Source organism: Papio anubis, chromosome 11 (genome assembly GCF_008728515.1).
Source record: "Papio anubis isolate 15944 chromosome 11, Panubis1.0, whole genome shotgun sequence".
In the NCBI taxonomy this organism is placed as follows: Eukaryota; Metazoa; Chordata; class Mammalia; order Primates; family Cercopithecidae; genus Papio; species Papio anubis.
In genome coordinates this window covers 10514981-10536633 of record NC_044986.1, presented here as the reverse complement: position 1 = coordinate 10536633, position 21653 = coordinate 10514981, and the positions used below count along the sequence as shown (strand labels likewise).

General features: G+C 44.7%; 1 protein-coding gene across 1 annotated transcript in view; it reads left to right on the top strand.

Annotated features, from left to right (window-relative positions):
* Positions 1 to 3027: 3027 nt before the first annotated feature.
* The window catches only part of LOC103887785 (putative DMBT1-like protein), a 34173-nt gene continuing 15547 nt past the window's right edge, over positions 3028 to 21653 (top strand). The window contains exons 1-6 of the mRNA XM_021942977.2: positions 3028 to 7522; positions 8902 to 8940; positions 15322 to 15363; positions 16141 to 16556; positions 19354 to 19386; positions 21446 to 21478. Coding sequence (XP_021798669.1) covers positions 6984 to 7522; positions 8902 to 8940; positions 15322 to 15363; positions 16141 to 16556; positions 19354 to 19386; positions 21446 to 21478 — 1102 coding nt within the window. The 5' untranslated portion in view covers positions 3028 to 6983. The remainder of the gene's footprint in view (positions 7523 to 8901; positions 8941 to 15321; positions 15364 to 16140; positions 16557 to 19353; positions 19387 to 21445; positions 21479 to 21653) is intronic.

The following is a 21653-nucleotide window of genomic DNA, read 5'->3' as shown; positions in this document are numbered from 1 at the left end:
AGTCCTTTGGAAAATGGGTGAAGGAGCTAACATTTATGAAACAACCATGATATGTCAAGCTTATATCATGCATTATCTTATTTGTTCCTGTTGGTTATTGTTCCCCTTTTACAAGCTAGGCACCTGAGGCTTAGGGAGCTTACATAACTTATCCTGTTCCAACTCTAAAACTGATGCTCTTCCCTACTCCATCTGTTGGTCCCTGCCCAAATGTGTCTATTATCCAGCAAGGATGTCAGACACACACTAGGCCACCACCATCAATGTAGATGGTGGGAAGTGCCATGAAAGGTGTACAGAACGTAGAAGGGAGAGGATTACAACTGGGGGATTCCAGGAAGGGTCGATGGAGGTGGCAAGGGGAGGAGAGCTGTAGGATGGACAGAGTTTTAGCCTGTGGTCCTGGGGATAGCAACAGCTTCCAGGAGCAAAGAGAAGGACAATGCTTGAAGGAAGGATTTACAGCCAGGGGTCCTGTAAGTACCTTGTGAGGGTGCTTGAGGTGCATCCATCCCATCACACTCACAGGAGACCCCACAGCTCATTGGTTACTCTGTGTCTTCCTCCGAATAGGGAGGAAAGAGGTAATCTAGGATTTGACTTTGCTGCATTGATTATCTGTTGAACACTCTTATTTCACTCATATTCCTCAGCTCTTAAAGGACGAATGAGCACAGGGAGGGCCCCTGAGCCTTAGGTCTTGATTTCTTGTTCCACAGGTATCATTGGTCTGACTCTAAGTCAATTCCTACCACATTTTCTCACTTGTCCCAGAGAACAAGAGTGGCAATATTCATTAAACACTGATTATGCACATGCTATGCTATGTTGGCATTTTATATGCATTACCCCTTTTAGTCCTCAGAGAAACTCTACTAAATGAGCATTATTGCTATCACCTTGTTTACAGAGGAGAAATCAGGCAGGTGGAGGAACTTGCCCAGGACCATACCACACAGTTAGAAAGCAATGGGCCTGGAATGCAAATGCAGGCAGTCTGACTCCAGAGCCCAGAGAGTCACCTCTAAGCTGAATTGATTCTTTATGGGAGGAGAAAAGAGGGGAATTTCTGCCCACCAGCACTTCACTCTGGTGGGCAGCTGCTGCCATTTCAGGGAAACAGACAGGAAGCTCAGCTACTCGGATAAAATCAGGGATTTTTTACATCACGGGCACCAACATCTTCTAAAATTCCACCATCAGTTACCAGCTGTGTCTCTGCAGGAGCCTGGATGGAGGTGAGGCTGTTGAATAGTACAGGGACGTGCTTAGGCTGCATGGAGGTTCTCATTCAGGGCATGTGGGGGACGGTGTGTGACGACTTCTGGGACCTGGCCGAGGCCGCCATTGTGTGCCGCCAGCTGCAATGTGGCCATGCCGTGGCAGCCCCTGTAGGGGCCCACTTCAGGGCAGGCTCTGGGAAGGTCCTGCTGGATGACATGGAGTGTGTGGGCAATGAGAGCCACCTGGGGCAGTGCATGCACGGGGACCGAGCCAGGCATAACTGTGGGCACCTGGAGGATGCCAGCGTCATCTGTGCAGGTGGGGGGCTGGCTGTCAGTCTTCATTTGGAGGCCTGTTTCTAGTTCCTTCACTCCTTTTTCCTCTATACACAAACCACACCCCACAGCTCAATCCAGGAACATAGTGGGGCCAGGCAGGTAACTGGTGTTGCCTACAGACTTTCAAAGTTCTACATAAGCCTGACCATCTCCTTGACTTCAATGATCTCTAAGTATGGCTCACAGGCTGCATCCAGGCTCAGAAGTAAATCTCTTCAATTTGAAAATCAGGCTGAACATGAATTTAAAAATCAAAACATTTGACATAAAAATTCAAATTCTTACATGTTGTAAAAATGAATAAATGAAAGCAGAATTTCAGGCACAGAGCAATGCATCCTTTCACTGCATTATCTGGCTGGATCTGAGAAAGAGCTGTTCCTTTGGACATGGAATACCTTTCCAGTTTTCATGGCACACACCTCCCCACCACCTTATTTAGCTTACCTGCATGATCCTCAGAAACTTTTGAGCTTGTGGCATCCAGGTTACAAGCCAAATCCATCAGCTGGTGTTCAGGACCTCCATGTTCCTAGCCTACCGAGCTTCCCACACCAATCTGTCCCCCTGGTCCTCCCTAGTCTTTTCTGGTCCTCTCCTGCTTGCAGCTGGAATAATGTGTCTATGAATGACAAGCTCTGCAGGTTGCATCTGGCTCATCCTGAGCCACATCCCCTCTGTGGGGCACGGGGCTTTCCTCAACGTCCGAGGCCCCTGGGGAAGCACTGGCCATCCTGGGACAGTCAACAGTTGCTGACTGATGTCCTGTCTCAAATCCCCAGGAAATGCCAAAATCCTCAGGAGCAAAGTCTCTGCCTCTTTCTCCTTTCTGTTGCCTGAAGCTCCCTAAATGTAGGAAGTTCCCAATAAACCTTTGCCAGTGAAGACAAGATAACATGCACAATCCCTCTTTATGTTGACAGGTGCTGATTCCACAGCTGCTCTGCCTACAGGTAGGACTGCATGTCACATTCAGTGTCAAATACTAGACTTGTCCTGATGTAAAAAAGAGTTTGAGGTTTAGAATCAGATCTTCATTTGATTCCCAGCTTCCTTCCTTCCTTCATTCATTCATTCAACAGATATTGGCTGGGTATCTACCCTGTGCCAACTTCTGTGCCAAGCACTGGGGATACAGCGGTGGTCAAAACTCACCTGTTGTTTCTTTTTCTTCTTCTCCTCCTCCTCCTCCTTCTCCTCCTTTTTTTTTTTTTCTTTTTCTTTTCTTTTTTTTTTTTTTTTTTGTGAGATAGCGTCCTGCTCTGTTGTCCAGGCTGGAGTACAGTTGCGCTATCTTGGCTTACTGCAACCTTTCTCTCTCGGGTTCAAGCGATTCTCCCTGCCTCAGCCTCCCAAACAGCTGGGATTACAGGCACCTGCCACCACACCTGGCAAATTTTTGTGTTTTTGGTAGAGATGGGGTTTCACCATGTTGGCCAGGCTGGTCTCAAACTCCTGACCTCAGGCCTCCTGATCTGCCCACCTTGGCCTGCCAAAGTGCTGGAATTACAGGCATGAGCCACTGCACCTGGCCCCCTGTTTATTTTTTTAATGGGGTTTATACTGTCACAGGAGAGATACATGTGACATATAATCACCCTCAGTTACATAACCTCAGCCAAGTTACGTTATCTCTCATCCTATTTTCCTCTTCATGAAAGTAGGTACAATAAAGAGCTTTGAATAAGGGCATGAATAGGGCAATGCCTGAGGATACCTGTTACCCAGCAGTGCTCATGCAGCAATGGCTGCTTGTTTTGGGCACATGTGGACCTAAGGAAGGAGGTGTGAGGGATGGTAAGGGCCTGGTCTGCAGGAATTTCATCCAGGCTGACCTCCCAGTGGATGAATGACCTTGGCCTTCAGTCTCCTCATCATTAGAACAGGCTCATTGGATTCTATGTTCCCTAAAATTCTATGCCTTTGGCTTTCTGTGACTAACAAGGACAGAGTAAGCAGCTACATGGTCTAGCTACATAATACATGTGCCACTGTGGAAAGCCAGAGACTGTTGCCAAAAACCAGAGACATAGAGTTTGTAATAGGAATTAAGGGAGACTTCCTCCCCTACAACATTTTATTATGGAAATTTTTAAATATACAGCAAAGTTTGAAGAATTTAACAATGAACTCCTACCTAGATTCCATAATGAATCTATAAATTTATCTAGCATCCCTGTATTCATACATTGATCCATCTCACTTTTTATTCAACTTTGATTATATACCATAAAATTTACCCATTTTAAGGTCCAGTTTGGTGAATTGTGGTAATTGTGTCCAGTTGTGTAACTACTGCCACAGTGAAGAACAGTTCCCAGGCCGTGCGAGGCTTCCTCGTGCCATTTCAGAGCAGATTCCAAATAATGACAGTGGCATATGTGGGGAGGAGGCAACAGAGAGGGAGGTGCTGGCCAGTGGATGGCCTCTAGACAGCCAGCCACCTGGGGCCAACGACCTATGAGCTTCACTTTTGCTGATTGCCACAGGTGCACATTAGTTCGTCCACAGTAGCAATGCCATGTTCTGCCCTAAATGGAGACCTCAGGGATCTGAGGTCATGGGCCTCAGAAGGCACTCTCACTGTTATTCCTGCTAAATCCTGGGAGGGGGCAGGCACCCCCTTGAAGAAACTGTGTCTTCTCCCCATGCTGTGACTGTTCCCTGATAACAGTCCTTCCTTTTTGCCCACCACTAGCCCATGAGAACCTGCTCCCCACATCATCGGTGGTATCAGTGGCTCAACACCCACCATCTTCTGCACCACCAGGTAGAGCTGTGTCTTTTTATATTATGCCTTCTGAACAACTTCATTCATTTGACTATGAATGAGTGAATGAACATGTGTCCCTGGGGATAGGTAGAAAAGTGAATGGAGCAGACCCTCACATGGGCTTTATAACAGGGTGTGGTGAATGCTGTGATGGGGAAGCATAGGTGCCATGGGCACCCAGAAGAGCGTCCCCATCCAGACCCGAGGGAGCAGGAAACCATATCTAAGCTAAGGAAACCATATCTAAGCTAAGAAATGAAGGGTAAGGGATCAGTGAGGTTGTGTCATGCAGAGGACAAGTCAGATAGTTAGACCCTCTGTGCACTGACAGGCGGGAGACATTAATATGCTTTCTAGATTAGAGCCTAGGGCTGGACAATAGCCATGCAGAGTTAGTGAAGAGTGCATGGTTGAGGCCTGCTAAGATGGTTTTTTGCTGCGATCAGGGGCAAGTGATATTTCATGATAGCCAGCTTTGAGTTGGGTCTTGGATTTTTGCAAGTTAGGTTCAGTTTGAGGCCAGATAAGGCAGGGGTAAAATATCGGGCCCACTGATCCTTTAATCTAACTGTACAGCCAAAAGATTCAGGGATGACCAAGAGGAACCACGATCACTGCCCCAGGGCCTGAGAGCATCCCTGGTGGAAGAGTGCCCTGCAGGTGCTAGGTGCTATAGCTCCTGGCCGTCGGCCATGGCCTTGGAAGCATGGTGGTCACTAAGGCACCACTGCTGGCTCTGTGAGTTTCAATCAGCCTGAAGTCACACTCTAATATTTCTCTTCTTCGTTTGTTTAATAACTTCTTATCTTGTGTGCCTACCATGTGCTGAGCACTGAACCCGGCACTGGGGTTGATAGATAGATGAGCCAGTTGCAATCCCAGTTCTCAAGTTGTTCGTAGTTTAGTAGGGAGACAAGTCTTATACACAAGTCTCCCTATAACATAGGGAGAAAGTTGTCTGTGCCATATGAGAGGGGCCCTGCCCTGCTCTTCCTGAACCCTTAGATCATGGCCCATGGTGTTCTGTGTTCCCACATGAATGCTGTCGGCATGAACTTCTGTGGCAACTGTGACCATACCCCCACTATTTTGGTCCCTTCATATATCCAGCTCATCCTAAGCTGATCCAGCTCTGCATCCTACCCACCTTCCAACCAAGAACGAGGCCCTGAGAAGCCCTCTGAAAACTCTCACATTCTTTAGCCTTACAACAGCATGTGAAGTAATGTCTGTCATCCTCAGGGCCATGCAGCTGGCCAGGGCTGTTGGACTCATCCTCCCTGGCCATTGGTCCCCGATATCCATTGCTCTTTCCACTCTATGTCCCTGCCTCTCATACCTCTGCTAGGGAGATGAGAAGTGTGTGTCGCTGGTCAGGCCCATAAGCACCACAGAAAAAAGCAAAGAGAAAGGAAAATATTAGTCTTAGTCTGGGGGATCACAAGAACTTCATGGAATGGAGCCACTTGGCGTGGAATTTGAAGGATGAAAAGGTTTTCACAGGCAGGAATAGGAGACCACATACTTTAGGCCAAGTGGTTGGTATAAAGGAAGGCAGGGAAATGGGAGGCATTTAATACTGGGTGAGCATTTGTTTGCATGGTACAAATCCCCACTCAAGCAAGATTAATGGAAGGAAGACTAGGGCAGGGATGTAGGGGTCAAGAGAATGTAAATAAGGAAGGAATTAGCTGCAGTGGAGCCATTCTCTCTGGATCTCCCTTCTTCCTCTTTTTTTCCCCTCTCTTGAGTCATTATTCTGAGCAGCTTCTCCGTTCACTAACCCACCTATATATGATTCATCATGTGGCTGCCCAAATGCAAGTGTCAGACTCTGCGTCTTCCAGTTCTCTCTTCCCGATTTCAAACATCCAGTGGAGAGAGGCTGGCCCAATCCAGCATGTGGATGGGTTCCTCTGGAGTCAGCTGTGCTCCAGTCCAGTCACCTGACCAGGCAGACCCAGACACAGGGAACATGGTTTTGGCCCATACCTCCTCCTGGCTTTGGGTGGGCAGGTTATATAGCAAAGGAATGTGGATAAAGAAGAAGCATATAAGTTATCTACCAGCATATAAAACCACCACGAAAACATAGTGGCTTACAACAACCATTTATAACTGCTCACAAGTCAGTACTGCTCATCTAGGATAGGCTGAGCTGATTTGGACTGGGTTTGTTCATGCATCTGTGGTTGGCTGGCAGATTAGTTGAAGACTATCTGGCCTCAGATGCCTCCCTCACATGTCTGGCTGTTCCATAGCTGTCATTGAGGTGACCGTTGACAAGGCCACGTGTCTTTCATCCTCCAGCAGGCTAACTCAAGGTTGTTCACATGATGCTATCAGAGTTTCCAGGAATTAAGCTGAAGCCTGTCAGGCCTCTTGAGGCCTCAGCTCTGCAAGGGTGTACCACTACTTCTGCCATATTCTATTGGCCAAAGCAAGTTAAAGGCCACAAGCCCAGAATTAAAAAGTGGGAAAATAAGTTCACCATCTTCATAGGAGGGGCTGCAATGCCACATTGTAAAGAGCATACAGAAGGGAAGAACTTTGGTCATTTTTGTAAACAATCTACCTGAGGCAAACTGTCTTAAAATAGAGTGTGGATAAGGAAGACACAGGCTTCTTGGAGCAGACAGGTCTGGGGAATGGTGTGGGATCCTTCATGGCAGCATAACCATATTTGCAGCAAAGTCATGGGAGATAAGGACAGCAAGCTGGGCTGGGTAGACAACAGTCCAGTCATCCACAGGCAGAGGGGCAACTATCACCCCGTGACTGCTTTGCTCTCCCCAGGAGGCTGGGGCCCTGTGCGGCTGGTGGGCAGCCACGGAAGATGTGCGGGTCGCGTGGAACTTTTCTACCAGGGAGTCTGGGGAACTGTGTGCGACGACCTCTGGGACCTTCCAGAAGCAAACATTGTCTGCAGGCAGCTGGAATGTGGCTGGGCCATTTCAGCCCCGGGTGAGGCCCACTTTGGGGAAGGTTCTGGGAGGATCCTCCTTGACAACGTGCACTGCAGAGGAGATGAGCAGCACCTTGAGGAATGTTCCCACACCGGCTGGTTTACCCACAACTGTGCTCACGGGGAAGACGCCGGCGTGATCTGCTCAGGTAAACCCCTGCTCCCTTCCCAGGTGGGGCCCCACTTCTGCTCTTTTCAAGGGAATACTTCTCAAAGGACAGCGTAAAAGTAACTATTGAAAATGAACCAGTACGTGATTCACTCACAGCAGATGTCTTCATCTCTCACACTTACAGATGCCGAATATTCAACTGTCACACCACCAGGTAGGGAAGGTGATGTTAATACGTGTAGCTTATCAAAATCTCAGGGAAGAAACTCTGCTAGAAATTGGATGTATCTTATTCTCCAAGTCAGTGGAGTGACTGTGAGCTGTGGAATCCCCAGATTGTCCTCTGGGAGAGATGGACAGTGCCTTAGAATCATCTAGTCCAGCCTCACTTTCTACCTCTCCTCCTACTCCACTGTGTATTTCATATACCAGAAATAGATTCTCAGTTTCTCAGGCTTCTACAATTGATCTTAAGCAAAAGGCCAAGAATTGATTATTTCTCAGACTTCTATATAATACTTTTGGTTTGTCAGCTCTGAGATTTGCAGAGGGGATGGCAATGAGAAATGGATGGGTGGGAGGCCATTAAGAGATGAGAGATGGTAAAAGCACTTCCTGCTCAGTAGCAAATGGCCAGTGGACCAGCTCTGGACAAAGTGAGCCACTTCATTTCCACTCCCTCCTTGCCTCGGCCTTTCTGGTACAGCCCTGGCCTCACAGAGCTTCCATTGCTGTTGACTTTTCCATGCACTCCCAACCCCAGCACCCAGAGTTTTCCATGCCAGTGCCCGCTCCCTCATCAGACCCCCGGGTTCTTTGATGCCCTGGTCTCAACCAGCTCTCAGTCAGAGGGCGAGTTATGAACAAAGCTGATTTGACAAGGTCTAGTAAAATTCCTTTACATTCCCTCCTGAGTTGTCAGCTCTAGCAAGTGAGACGGATTTGGTCTCCAATGGGAGGTGCTGAGCTGAGTGTCACTGGCAGGAGAGATGTTTGGCCATGGAGGAGAATCCACAGCATCTTTAGGTCCTGACTCAGCATCTCTGGGCAGCACCTGATCAGAGGAATCCGTGACTCAGTGCTTATTCTTGTTCTTACAGCTCAGCCTCATAAGTCTTAACCCTTGAGTCACTTGGGAAGAAGCTCCAGATGCCAGAATTTCATGTCTTCAGGTTTCTTAAACCTCAAATTTAAAAATATCTAATTTGCATATATGCAAGAGAATAATGCATCAAAGAAGTCTTGGAACAATCTAGATCAGTGCTTCTTCCCTCCTCCATATTAAAATTGCCTCCACATTCAGGCCTCTCCTCCAGAGACTCTGATTCAGTAGATTTAGGGGTGACCCAGATGGTGTATTTTTTGCAAGCTCCTCGGGATTCTCATGTGCAGACGGGGGTGCAGACCTCAGTGCCGAGTGACGGCCATACACTGCTGGCATTTCCATATCTTAAGTAAGTCCTAAGCGTGTCCTTTGTGTGTTTTACAGGTCACCCACTGGCTGTCCTGGCAAGGAGAGTGGCCACAGGTGAGACTTTTGTGTCCTTTGCTACCTTGATCATCATCTTCTAGCTCTAGCCCTGATGTGATCCTTCAAGGAAATTGAGCCAAAGTACTACTATCCTGTATGGGTCTCTCCCCTCTCAACCTGTGTTCTGGGGGAAGAGCTGAGTAACAAAGGCCAATAAACCTATGATTCTAATTCTATTTCTGCCTAGTAAAAGAAAGAAGTCCAGATAATCAAGTGATGCTAGCTGTCTGGTGTCCCAGCATGGACACCATGAGTGAGGGGCAGGGTGTACCCAAGGCCATGATTTGAGAGGGCTCAGACCATGGTGAGCACGTTCTTCTTCTTACCCTTTTCCCCTTCGCTGCAATCTCCATCCTCTTTTTTTATTCTTTCTTTTCCGTCTGCCATTTTTTCCTTCTGTTCTTGCCTATGCCTTGAGCCTCCAGAAGCTCCTCTTAACTTTTTCTAGCACCACTTGGGGATAAAGGGCTAAAATACCACTGTTGCAAGGACAGTCTGGCTGGTCCTTTTAGACACAGCTAGAAGACCAGGGCCAATGTAGTGTAGGTCCAGTTCTTACACATTCCGATAATCTGATAGAGGAAAGCCAGCTGTTGCCATTGCCACCAGCATGACCTTTAATTCAGGATTGAATGTTACACAGATGGATAGACAGACAGAGAAGCAGAACAGACAGACAAGTGGGTGGGGAAACAAATGGACAGGTGGGCAGACAGGCAGATATAAAATCTCATCAGTATTAGGGGTATTCCAGGAGTGGATGACTAAGGGCAACTTCTTTGTACTTAATAGTGAGTTTTTAAGAATACAATTTGAATAAATTATAACTGATAGTGGATGGACTCTGTCATCTTCATATACACAGAGGCTCCACATTGGCTCAGATTAATTGGGAAAACTGAAGCAGTACTTTACTCATTACTACTAGTGACTGGACAAAAGTCAAAGCTACAGAGCCCACAACTAGCCAGAGAAAAACATTCTGGCTGATATTGCATAAGAGCTCTTTCCAGGCCGGGTGCGGTGGCTCACGCCTGTAATCCCAGCACTTTGGGTGGCCTAGGATCATGAGGTCAAGAGATCAAGACCATCCTGGCCAACATGGTGAAACCCCATCTCTACTGAAAATACAAAAATTGGCTGGGTGTGGTGGCGTGTGCCTGTAGTTCCAGCTACTCGGAAGGCTGAGGTAGCAGAATAGCTTGAACCCAGGAGGCAGAGGTTGCAGTGAGCCAAGATCGTGCGATTGCACTCCAGCCTGGTGACAGAGTGAGACTCCATCACAACAACAACAACAACAACAACAAAAAAAAAAAAAAAAAAAAAAGAGCTATTTCCAGCAAGCCCACGTAGATGGCAGAATTCTCAAAAGAGATGAGAGATGTTTCAAAATTCAGATGCATTTATCCCCTAATTTATAAGTTTGCAAGACTTTTTAGACTAGTTGATAACTTCTGATACATCCTAAGACATACTCACAAAGTAATGAACAATAAAATCCTTTTTGAAAAAGACCTTTTTAAAAAAAGATGTGAATTACGAAGTTAGTAAACTGAACAATGAAACAACTGAAATTCTAAAATATATTTCTGCATTTAGAAAAATCTCGGTGTGGTGGCGTTATTACTAACTCATCTGGAGCGATTAGGAATCCCCCACAGAATGAAATGCATGACAACATCACTTGTGTGTGGGAAATCAAGGCGAATGCATCTGATCATATACTGCTGGCATTTCCACATCTTGAGTAAGTCCTAAGCTGTTTCTTACGTACTTTGTGTAGCTTTTTAACTTTCTTATTTTGTTTTTGACAGATAATAATTGTATATATGTATAGGGTGGGATGTGTGTTGGGACACATGTATACATTGCGGAATGATTAAATCAGTCTAATTAATATACACGGTGCCTCACATACTTACCATTTCTTTGTGGTAAGAGCAGTTAAATGCTACTTTTCTAGCAACTTTGGAACATACAATACATTACCGTTGCTAACTACAGTCACCATGACATACAATGTATCTCTTGAACTTATTCCTCCTGACTAACTGAAACTTTGTACCCTTTGACCAAATTCTATCTCTCCATGTACCTCCACCCTTACCCCCAGCCTCTGTTAACCAGCATTCTGCCCTCTATTTCTATGAGTTTGGCTTTTCTAGATTCTGCCTAAAAGTGAGATCATGCGGTATTTGTCTTTCCACGCCTGGCATATTTCACTTAGCATAATGTCCTCTAGATTCATCCATGTTGCAAATGACAGAACATCCTTCTTTTTTAAGGCTGAATAGTATTCCATGGGCATATATACATTTCCTTTATGCATTCATCCACTGATGAACACTTAGATTGTTCCCACATCTTGGTTATTGTGAGAAATACTGCAGTAAACTTGGGAGTACAGATACCTTTTTGACATACTGATTTTAATTCCTTTGGATTTACACCCAGAACTGGGATTGCTGAATGATGTGGTAGTTCTATCTTTAGTTTTTTGAGGAACATCCATACTGTTTTCCATAATGGCTGTACTAATTGACGTTTCCATCAGCAGTGTATAAGGGTTCCCTTTTCTCCACCTCACTGACAACATTTATCTTTCTTCTTTTTATAATAGCCATTGAGACAGATGTGGTGATATCTGATTGTGGTTTTAATTTCCTTTTTACTGATGATGAGTCATGTTGGGCATTTTTTTCATACATTCATGTGTCACAAAATGTGTCTCCTTTTGAGAAATGTCCATTCATGTCCTTTGCCCATTTTGTAATAGAGTTATTTGGTTTGTTGTTGTTGTTCCAACCACTGTTGTATCAACAGCTTGTTCCTTTTTGTTATTGAGAAGTATTCCATTTGTGTGGATGTACCAGGATTTGTTTGATCATTCCCCCACTGAAGGACACTTGTGTTGTTTATAGTCTTTTACTTTTACAAATCAGTCTTCTATGAATGTTCATACACAGCTTTTCGTGTAAATATAAGCTTTTGTTTCTCTGGGATAAATCCCAAGAGTGCAATTGCTAGGTTGTATGGTAAGTACATATTGAGCTTTTTAAAAACATACCAAACTATTTTCCAGAGTGACGACCATTACAAATTCTCACCAACAACATATGAGAGATCCAGTTTCTCCACATCGTTGATAGCTAGCATTTGGTATTATATTTTAGCTATTTGTAATTTGCATCATTCAAATCCTATGTATGTTTTATAAATTTATACTTAGGTATTTCTTTTATTTTTTATTTTTTGGGGTGATTATAATTGACACTGTGTTTTCCATTTTAGTGTCCACCTGTTTGTTGCTAGTATAGGGAAATACAATTGGTTTTTATGAGTTTTCATGAATTTTTAATTAAAATGAAATTGACCTTTTATTATTTGGATAAGTGTGTGTGCATGAGAAAGAGAGAAAAAGAGAGAGGAGAAAAACAGAGAGGAGAGAAAGAGAGAGAGAGAGTGTGTGTGTGTGTGTGTGTGTGTGTGTATTCTGGCCTGCTGGTTAAAGATATAAATTCTAGGGTACTCCAGACCTAATAAGTCAGGAAATTTTAAGTTTTAATGTTTTAGATGGTAATTCACAGATGATAAATTCAGGATGAATTTCTTGTGGAAATTAACCCCTAAGAACAAGTTAAATCATTTATTACGCTTGAATTTTGTTTAATCGAAATATGGCTTGGAACAGATGGCTCATCAGATTGAAGTATGAAAGTGATTTTCGGATTCTAGCACTGGCAACATCTGAACAAAACATCACAGTAAAAAACAGCAGCTGACAAAATCAGATAACTTCCACAAAGCAAGCTGGGAAGATTTGGCAGCCCACTTTCCTCTGGGTGGGTCTGCTGCCAAACACTTGTAAATGCATTATTTACAACTTGGAGCCACGTAGCAAGCAGCCTTTCCCTGTTCCTGGGCCCCCCAATCACCACATGGTGAAGTTGCCTTGATTTCCCAGGCCCTGCCCTTGGCCCTAAGCTGTGAAGTACTCTGCCGGTTGGGCTGCTTCCAGGGGCACATTTTGTGCCAGCCTCCTCTTTCCTCTTCCAATTAAAATCCCGTTCCCTTAAAGCAGTGGCTCTTAGAGAGGAAAAGTAGGATCAAAGGAACCCATGCTATGTTTAAATGATTGCCACGCTTTTACTCTACCGTCAACATCTTTGTAGTAATGAAGTGAAGTATCTGTCTCATAGCATGCCTCTAAGGTCTTCTAATGAGGAAACTGAGAGGCATCCATGGTGTTTGCTTCCCCAGTCTCGACTGCACCAATGAATATTTTGAAATCCTGGACGGTCCTCCATCCTCAGCAAAGTCATTGGGGAGGACCTGCTCTGGCTTCCGCCCCACCTACATATCCTCCTCCAGCTCAATGACCCTCGTGTATTTCCGAAGCTTCAATAACCTAGGAAAAAACTTCATTGCTTATTATTATTCTGCACCCAAAGGTAAGAATAGTGGTAAAGAGCAGCAGTTCCAGAGCTGGACTCTCTGGCTGGGTGCCAGTCACTGTCCTATCATTCTTACTCTGTGACCTTGGGCAAGCAACTTGATTTCTCCCAGCCTCAATTCCTTTCCTGTGTAATGGGGACAACAAGGGACCCTTACTTTCCAGGTTTATTGTGAGGCTTGCATGCAATTAGGTAAGTAAAACACTTTGCAAAGTGATGGCACGTCATAAATGTTTGATAATGGGCTGCTTTATCATTAGCTTTTTCATTTTACCTAAACATCTCATCACAGTCAGTCAATTAGAAAGTCATTTCTGAAGTTACTCTGAATCTAGTACTAGGTAGGTGTTTTAGGACCTGCAGAGGAAACTGTAGTCCCAGCCTGAGAGAGGCTCAAGTACAACCAAGAGGAAGTTTAAGGCAAATACATGGGGTATGCATAGAGGACAAATAGAAACACTAGAAGAAGGCAAACAATAGGACAGACAGAAACACTAGAAGAAGGCAAACAATAGGATAGATAAATATACCAGAATATACTAAATTGACATATGCATGCAACTCTGCAAAAGACATTAGGAAAGAGAGAGAGTGCAATATAGGTTATAAGTATTAAGGAAACACTGAGGGGAAACGGCCTGTAAAGCTGATTAGGCTATAGTTAGAGAAAGCGACACAGCACATCAGGTGAGGGAACAGTATGGCCTAGAGATAGGGTATATAAAGTGGGTGGCAAGAAAGCAAGAAGGCAGATGGACCAAGCCAAGGCTGCCTGTTGAAGTGCAGGGTACTCAGGGTTAGGCAATAATAACAACAATAGTGATCAAAATGCTCAAAATAACAGCTAACACTTACTGAATCCCTATTATATGCCAGGCAGCATTTTAAGCACTTCACATATGTTATCCTTACACAGACCCATGATTCTTCCCCTTTTACAGATTAGGAAACTGAGACTTAGGAGTTTCAGTAATTATCTGAGGTCCTGCATTATTCACCACTAAGAGAAAACGGGCAGAGCTCATGAAACTGCAAATAACTAGTATCCACTTTTTCCAAGACATTGTTCAAAACAGTCTCTTGTATTTTACGAAGTGCCAGGGTGACTCACTGAGCAAGCTTTGGGAACATGCTATAAAACACAAAGGAGATGCTCTATGTACCAAAGTAGATCATGACAAATCACCATAATCCGCGTTAAACGACTATTGACGATGTATTTCCTTGTATTTGCAGAGGCAGTGTCGCAGACTCCACATCTAATCAGTGAGTCGCATTCATGCTATTACTCAAATTGTACTCCCTAATTTCTTCTTGTGTCCCCTCTCCCAGTGCTTCTACTCTCATTATTTGCTCTGTCTCTCGTAGATGATTCCAAATTCCCTGTATAAATCTTCTGTAGATGAGAGATTCTGTCTGCACAGTTTTTGCATAAATATGATGCCCATTTACACTGGAACCAAGTTATGCCTATCAATGATTGAGTCTCTGTATATTGATAATTTTTTATTTGATCTCCTTTTTTGTTTTTATCAAAGCCAATGATTCACCTAATCAGATACTCCACTTTTAGGGAAAGTTAGTAAGGCAGAAGCAAGCAGAAGAAACAGCTATTTTCCCCAGAAGGACACTGATTGTGACTGTTCGCATTTTTGCATAGAATAGCACAATTTAAATATTGTTATATTTATGGTAACTGAGCAGAAAAAGAGAATATTATTTTTGTTGGACCTCACACACGTGAGAAACATAAAGACCCACATGAAAACAGAGTTTGATTTGGGAGGTCACATGTTATGAAGATTGCAGGGAAAAAGAATCAGCCAGAATCTTGGCATTTACTGAAGACTGATCTCAGAATGCTGCCTTCTTGACTTGCCTAAGTCATCCCTTCTTAATCATGGGAGTCTTCTTATATCCACAGCCATCCCGATAGCAACACCCACAACAGTAACAGCAAGAGCAGGTAAGCCCTGAAATGTATTCATTCATTTACTGAGTGTGTCCTTTCCTCTCAGCACCCGCATTTGTATCTGCACCTGTATCTGCTTATGCACAGAAACTGGACCGACTGCAAATAGTTCATCTATTTGCAAACGGGACACTTGACTCTCCCCAAACTTTTAGAGCCATTCAAAACATTTGGGGTCTTTTCGCTCTAGCATCCCAAGATGAGTGAAGTTCATTTTTTGGTACCTTTCAGGGTCATCAAAGCCTGAGCAGCTTACAAGTACTTTCTAGTGGGGTTCTGTCTTTCCACCTTATGACCAGTACTGATCACAGTTAGCTCCCCATCCGCATTACCAATAGACTTTAGCAAAGTAAGTGGAGTGTCAGAGCCATTACAGAGGCAGTGAGATAGAATAGCAGAGAAAAAATCATGAACTTTGGAACCAGGAGATCTGACTTTACATCTGCTGCTTACCAGATGTGGGACTGAGGGTGAATCACTTTGCTTCTCCAACTTTCAGTTTCCTCATAGATAAAATTGGTACACCAATACTCTTCTACTTACCTTCCTGAGTTATGATAAAGATATAGGTGAACACACACACATGCACCACACACTTTGTAAAATCACAAATCACTGTGCAAATTATTTGTTTTTCTGCACTTAGCCAAAACAAATGGGCACATACCTCTGGAAAAATAGATACTCAATTAGTGGACTTCTAGTGCTACAGACAATCCTAATGGCTTTGCAACTTCCAACTAAGAGGTTGAATAGTTGACCAAGTACAAGGTTTTCCACTAGTAGAAGTAGCATAGGGTGGGGAGCTCAACACTCATGGGAAGGGTGTTGCCCCCAGAGGACAACAGTTACCGGATCTCTCTCTGCAGGTGATTGGCCGGAGCTACGTCTGGTGGGTGGCTCTGGCCGGTGCTCAGGACGCGTGGAACTTCTCCACCAGGGCTCCTGGGGCACCGTGTGTGATGACCTGTGGGACCTGAACGAAGCTGAGGTTGTGTGCCGGCAGCTTGGGTGTGGTCGAGCCGTGTCTGCCCTTGGAAAGGCCCACTTTGGCCCTGGCTCAGGAGACATCTTCCTGGACAATCTCCAGTGCGCTGGTGTGGAGCGCTACCTGGGCCAGTGCGCCCACTCGGGCTGGTCAGAGCACAACTGTGGCCACCACGAGGATGCCAGTGTCATCTGCTCAGGTATCTTCTCCCCTCTAATATGGGCACTGCCAGTCCCAGAGTGCTTCAAAAACCTCCCTGCCAGTGTTCAGAGTCAGCCTGGAACAAAAACAGGATCCTCAAACATTTAGCATTCGATTTTTGCTGTAGCTTTTCTAACTTGGTTACATAGATGAGGTTTTTTCTGCTAGCCTCCAGTATAAAACCTAATTTGGTAGTAAGTATTACCAAAGGTATGTGTGCTTTACTGAAATATGCAAATAACATATTTAATGATGAGAATTTTTTAATGCTGGGAATAAGGAGCTCATTGAAAGAGGCGGCCCTCAGTAGCAAGGCTGGGGGGACTTCAGATCCAGGAAGACTTGAGTCTGGCTTCCAGAGCCTATGCTGACACACAGACTGTATGTGAGCAACACTCAAGCTCTCTTAAGCATATTGGTAATTCTTACTGCCATGTCCTCACTCAATCACAACACCAAAGAAATCTGTGCACTAACCTGACTTATTTCAATTGGCTTGTGACAATTTTAAAAATATATTCTGGATTTTCTTGTGTATAAACAGTTAGCTATGAGTAAGTTAGCCACCTCTGGATTGTCTATTAATAATCCTTTCTGATAATGGATGCCTTTTGGTAAACTAACAGCTGTAATACCTGATGTGACTTGGAAAAATCAGGAATCAGAACTCAAAGTAGGAGGGCTTGCTGCATAGAGTTGCCCATGTGAAAAGCAGCTCAATTGCATGTCAGTACCTGCTAACCATGACCTTTAATTTGAGGTGCATACTTAAAAACATTGTCTTATGTGTTGGTACATTCATTTGCCTGTTTACTTTGTGACATCTTATCATGAGTGACATGTATCCTCGTGACAGTCTCCTGGGTAGATGTTATTCCCATGTCTCAATCTTCCAGAGGATGATTGTCTAAATCTGAAGTCCCCCCAAATACGCCCAAAGTGAAACTCACCTGCTACAGAATTGATGGTTTAAGTCAGATCATTCCAAATGTACCTTTGCATCTGGCCACTTTTACATAACTTGGTACAAACCAACAACCAGAGAGAAACTTACTTTCATTATCTACAGATGAATCTGCTTCTCCCAGTACTATGTTTTTTAAAAGGACTAATTTTTCCCACATCAGATTAATAAACACATATAATGATGGAACTAAAACCTTTATCTTCCGTTGTTAAAGTCAAGGTTTCCAAAAAATAGTGACATACTTGTTCTCTCTATAAACAGATGCTGAAGAATCACTCGCTAACAGTACAGGTCAGTCACATCTTTTGTTGTTGGGAGTTAAATATCAGATGTTCTTGATTTTGTCCTTAAGCTATTTGTTTTTTCAGTTCTAAGTTCACTCTTTATCTAAACTGCAAGGATTTTCACACCACTGAGATTCTATTAGAAAGTCTTATTTAAAAATACTTTTGATTTTTTACATGTGATGATGATGGTGATGTGTGTGTGTAAGTCTATATTTTTTGGACATGCATGGCCTTTTTGCATATGATATTCCTCTGGCTCAGGCCACTTTCCCAGCTCTTCCCCTGACTAGCTCCTTCTCACTTTTTAAAGAGGTGTCCTCCAGGCCCTTACTCTCTGTTGTTCCCTTCATAGCATCCTGTTTTTCCCCTCTTTGGCCCATTTATCACAGTGTGCAATGGTGCACTGTAGCAGTGCCTGCATTTGACTAATAAATAGACTCTGGGCTCCCTGAGGACAGAAATCACTTCTCTGGTTTAGAGCTGTATCATCAGTGCCTAACATAAAAGACAATCAATGAGTACTTAAAATGAAATTAAATTGACTGAAGACCTCACAACCTGCAACTCAGGAACACGTGAAAAATCTAAGGAACAAGCCCCAAGGCTTAAGATTGGGGAATGTTCCTCCCTAACCGTTTCTGAGCTGGCACTGGTGGACCCAGGTCAGGTCTTTTGGGAACTCACATGCTGTGTCTTTGTCTGCAGAGGACCGGCCGGAGCTGCGGCTGGTGGACGGCTCAAGCCGGTGCTCGGGGCGCGTGGAGATTCTCCACCAGGGTGCCTGGGGCACCGTGTGCGACGACCTGTGGGACCTCAACGAAGCCGAGGTTGTGTGCCAGCAGCTGGGGTGTGGGCAGGCTGTTTCTGGCCCTGGCGAGGCCCACTTTGGCCCAGGCTCAGGAGACATCTTCTTGGACAATCTCCAGTGCTCTGGGGTAGAGCACAACCTGGGCCAGTGTGCCCACTTGGGCTGGTCAGAGCACAACTGTGGCCACCATGAGGATGCCAGTGTCATCTGCTCAGGTATCCTCTCCCTTCTCAGCCAGTGATTTCTGATGCTGCAATTGTGACATTTTGAAACTCTGCATCCTGGGTGGCATTTTCATCCATCCATCCATCCATCCATCCATCCATCCATCCATCCATCCATGTGTCTACCTGTTTCTCAAGCATCTCCTTTGGACGCCATGGGCAGCTCTGGTTGCAGGGGAGAGGTCTCTAATTATTTGGCATGAGCACCACCTGGGCACTACAATGTAGATTCTAGGGTCCTGCCCCCAGATATTATGACTAAGTAGAAAAGGGGCTCTGGAATATGCATCTCAACAAGTAGTCCAGGGATTCTGCATGAGAAGGGCCAAGGGCAACAACCCTGGCTGCCAAGGGGCATAGTTGACCCAGCTGCTATTCCCCAGCCTCCTAGGCCAAGGACCCTGACAGAGGAGGGTTGAAGTTGCCCAAGGGGTAGTTCTGGTACTCTGGGTTTCTATACCTTGTCACCCCAAAATAGATTAACTTGTTACCTTTCTTTATGCATTCAGATACCGAAGACCTACCTCCACCCACACCACCAGGTATGTCCATATTGTTTTCTAATTCAGTAATAATAATAATAATAATAATAATAGCAGCAAATACCTATAAGTGCTAAGAACCAGGCACTGTTCTGAGCCCTTCACTTATATAACTCTTGCAATCCCCACAATAGCCCCTTGAGGCGAGTTCTTGGATTATTCGTATTTTCCAGATAACCTGAGACACAGAACATTAGCGAGGTACCCAGGGCTAGCCAGGGTATCTGAACCCAACCTGTCGATGCTCTTGGCCATCAATCTCATTTACCCATTCATTGGCTCAGCTACACAAAGACCAGGGGAAACTACAGTAAACATGGGGAGACGTTTTGCTCAGATCATTGCTAATCATCAGGACAATCCTGCAAAAAGGCATTATCTATTATATTTTACAGAAGAGAAAATTGAGACACAGAAAGGTTAAGTAACTTTCTCAGGATCACTCAACAAGTTAATGACCCAAATTTTGACACTGATCAGTCTGGCCCCAAAGTACAGGCTCTTAGGGATCTTATGACTTTTGCCTCTTTTCAAAGATCTTATAATTGAATTATTGACTAATATTCATCTGTAATTAAAACCAAATATTAGAAAAAACAGACCAACCACATGCACTGTGAATTCTGAAATGATGCTGAAGGTGATTGAAAGGTGATTTCACAGTTGAGGATCAGGGAGATCAAAAACCTGCTGAAGATAACTTGGTTAGAAAGTGGCAGGACTGGAATTTACAAAGCCATCTCTTGCCCTTTGAATGAACCTGGCTGTCCCCTACACAGCCTCAGTAAACAAAGACAAGCCACCAGCCATTGGCAGAAGCATCTCTCTTGGGAACTTGCCTGGAGAAGACCTCGATGTGTCCTGGTGTTCTTGAGGGAAGGCCAGATTTACCTATTGGGACCACAAGTGAGAAGGGAGGGATTGTCTAAAGTTAAAGGGTCATGGTTAGGGTCAAGGGCAGTGGATATTCCAATGAAGACTGATCTGTAGTTTTCTCATTTTATGGATGGCAGGGAAATGAGAAAAATGAGATTGAGTGAAAGGAGCCATTCTGGTTTTCTATTGCTCCCCAAAACTTAGCAATTTAAAGCAACCACCATTTAGATGTATGCCATGTCTTTGAGGGTCAGGAATTCAAGCCGGGCTCAGCTGGGAGACCCTTCTGCTCCACAGAGCATTGAGCAAGGTTGCTCAGTGGAGTTCATCTGATGACTGGTCTAGAGAATTCAAGACAGCTTCACTCATACGGTTGGTGCCTTGGTGGGGTCGGCTGGAAGGACAGGCTCAGTCACAGCCCTCTTCCTTTTTAGGTGGTCTCAGGTTACAAGAAGTCTGATTACCCTGCTGAGAGACCATGCACACTCAGACTTCTTTTTTTTTTTTTTTTTTAATGGAGTTTCGCTCTTTTGCCCAGGCTGGAGTGAAGTGGCGCAATCTCAGCTCACTGCAACCTCCATCCCCCGGGTTCAAACAATTCTCATGCCTCAGCCTCCAGAGTAGCTGGGATTATAGGCGCCCGCTACCATGCCTGGCTAATTTTTGTATTTTTAGTACAGAGGGAGTTTCACCATGTTGGCCAGGCTTGTCTTCGTACTCCTGACCTCAGGTGATCTACCCGCCTTGGCCTCCCAAAGTACAGGGATTACAGGCGTAAGCCACCACACCTGGCCACACTCAGACTTCTTGTAAGGTGGCCCAGGACTACATGAGCAAGTCAGTTTTCCCAGAGATGGGAGGTGGAAGCCACCAGTCTCTTAACGTGCAGAGCCATTCCTGCCATATTCTGTTGGTCAAAGCAGTCACAGAACCCACCCAAGTTCAAGGGAGGGAACTTAGACCCCACCTGTGACAGGAGGCATGTCTGAGAATTTGTGGCCTTCTCTTACCTGCCACAGAACCACAGGAAATATTCACTCAGCACTTTCAGTGCAAACTCTCCTCAGTTTGCACTAAGTATATTGATGTTTCTAAGGAAACCCTTTACATTTCACTGATTTGTAAATAAGACTACGTATTTTCATCTGGATGTCATCATTATCTGCCTTTTTTTCCCTTTCAGGTTCTTCTACAGCTTCTCAGGATCCCATCAGAGGTAGCCATTTATTTTAAATTGAAATAGTCATTCCATGTCAAGAGAACTATCATGGCAAATGCTGGGCAGTGTGCCCAGGACATTTCACAATGGAGCCTGGCACAGTGTGGGCAAGGGGTCTGCTTCTCTGCTGCCATTCTGTGTAATATACTCTGTGAAAAATAGTGACTTTACA